Below are 2,290 nucleotides of genomic sequence, written 5' to 3'. Positions count from 1 at the left end.
TTTTTTTTTTCATAGGATAAAAACTGCATGCAGAATTATTAAATAATGTATCAAGGTCATTATTTTAACTAGTGACTCCAGATACTGTAAATTTTACCAGACATGCATTGACTAAAACACCCCCACAAAACTATGTGTATTTGTTCCATGTGGGTCATACTTAAAAAAAGTCATTCCAGCCAGTTTGGCTCCTAGAGTGTGGCTGTTTCCCACTGCAACACACAGTCAGGTATTTTGGCTTGTCTTACTAACACTCCTAAAGAGGAGGAGGTTATTTTTCCTGTCACATTTATTCTTCACACATGCTCTTGGCACGTGACTAAATCAATATTCTGCCTCCTGAACATCTTTATCTTTTATGGACTTGCTGCATCAATGAGAACAAACAGCCCTTTTGATCGTTTTTACTTTTCTTCCTGAAATTGTCCTGTGTCAATCTACAATGCATGAGACAAAGGCAGAATTCTACAGGCAATTGCTCTGAGAGCTGAGAGAGGCACAAGAGCACATGCTACACGTGCTTTTTAATTCCCTGCCTCCAAACACAGAATTCTACTTGTTGCCAAGTCACACCAGAAATATGCTCCTGTGCCAGCCCCCCACAGGCTGAGGTCTTGGCATTGCTGATTCCCAAATTCCTTTTTCCCAGTTCATGTTAGTAATCTAAAACACAAGTACTCCAAAATAGCTCACGGAAAGAGTCGGTGGCCACCACAGCTGACAGAACTATGCAATATTCTTCCAAAATTCATTAAGCCATTATCATCTTCATTTCAGCACTGGGAAAATGAGGCACAGGATGTACTTTGCTCCAGGGTACACAGCAATTCAAGGCAGAGAAGGGGAAGAAGAGAGGAACTGGGAATTCTTAGCTCTATGAAGTTCCCTGACCACGAAGACACACTTTTGAAACAACATAAGGATGGTTGTTTGCTAAAAAAACCCAAGCTTTGCTGAAATCAAGCACCCAGTTCTATCAAGTGCTAAACTAGGTCATAAACTCATACATTTTCTAAGTTATCTGACTGCAGTATCTCTTCAGGGTCTGTGAGCTGTGAGGGCAATGAGGCTTTGTATAAAGAATTACCTCTTCCATTGGGACAACTTGACAATAGCCACCACCTGCAGCTCCACCTGCAGAGAGACAACAGTCAGACCACACCAGTCCAGCTGTCTCCAGCCCAGTGCTATTCATCTGTTTGTTTAATGGCTCCAAGAGAGCAGCTACCACTGAGCAGCCGAGTTTAAGTCCCAACACAGTACCTTGAAGACAAAACTGAAGAACTTACCCAAAGCTCTTTTTTCTTAAAATAAATGCACTTGTAACTAGAAATAATGTAAAACTACACTGCAGAAGAATAGTATTTCTGAATGCCATCTTTGTCCATTTAGGCCAACTGCAAGCAACAGAACAATCATACCTTTTATGCCAAAAGTTGGCCCTTGAGAAGGCTGCCGAACACAGGCAAAGACATTCTGGTGAAGGTGTGCTCCTAAGGCCTGAACAAGGCCAACAGTGGTGGTGCTCTTCCCCTCTCCCAGGGGAGTGGGAGTTATTCTGCAGCAACAAAGCAGAAAAGACACAATTACACCCTTGCAATGGGTGAGAATCAAATCCCAGGGATATAACAGTCACCCACTGATTGCAGTTAATGAGAATTCAAATTCTGAACTGGCTCACACTTCAGCTAATCGTCATCAATTCAAAACTGGAAGGAGACTGGCAAGTCATCACATAACTGCTGACAACTTTGCTCTGAAACAATTTGTTAGTTCCTAGTGAAGGCAGACTACTAGACCAGGGGAAGTTTGGCTAGGAACCAGTCTACCCTTCATAACCCTGACCTGTAGACCAAAATAATTTATCTGCTGGAGAGAAATGTTAAGCTACGTCCCCACTGTTTGCTACAAGTGATCCATCTACTTGCCAAACTACTACATTTTCACAGTGTGATTTACTAAAACCCAGAGCAGCCCATACAGTCACCCCACCAAAAGACAATTCAACAACAAGCCATGCTAATAAAATTTCTTTTCATCTTGTAAGTGATGTGTCAGTTCAGGAAGCACCTACCCAGTCACAACGACGTATTTGCCATCTGGCTGGTTCTGCAGGCGTTTCAGCACTGAGAGCTGAACCTTGGCTTTAGTTTGGCCATAGAGCTCCACCTCATCAGGGAAAAGGCCAACTTCTTTTGCAACTTGTTCAATGGGCTTGGGCATGCAGGACTTTGAGATTTCAATATCACTTAAAGAAAAAGAGCAAGATGAGGTTATAAGTCAAAGACTT

At 42.4% G+C, this 2,290-nt stretch overlaps 1 protein-coding gene across 1 annotated transcript; it reads right to left on the bottom strand.

Annotated features, from left to right (window-relative positions):
* Positions 1-1,026: 1,026 nt before the first annotated feature.
* On the bottom strand, positions 1,027-2,248 carry LOC115949392 (C-1-tetrahydrofolate synthase, cytoplasmic-like; the record flags this gene model as incomplete). The annotated part of the gene is made up of 3 exons (XM_031065913.1): positions 1,027-1,134; positions 1,422-1,558; positions 2,075-2,248. Coding segments are annotated over 3 exons (419 nt in total), but the record flags the coding sequence as incomplete, so codon positions are not given.
* Between the last annotated feature and the right edge of the window lie 42 nt (positions 2,249-2,290).

The sequence above is a fragment of the Geospiza fortis genome, unplaced genomic scaffold (assembly GCF_000277835.1).
Source record: "Geospiza fortis unplaced genomic scaffold, GeoFor_1.0 C13727790, whole genome shotgun sequence".
Classification (NCBI taxonomy): Eukaryota; Metazoa; Chordata; class Aves; order Passeriformes; family Thraupidae; genus Geospiza; species Geospiza fortis.
The sequence above is the reverse complement of the archived record's forward strand: the minus strand, read 5'-3'. Positions and strand labels throughout refer to the sequence as shown.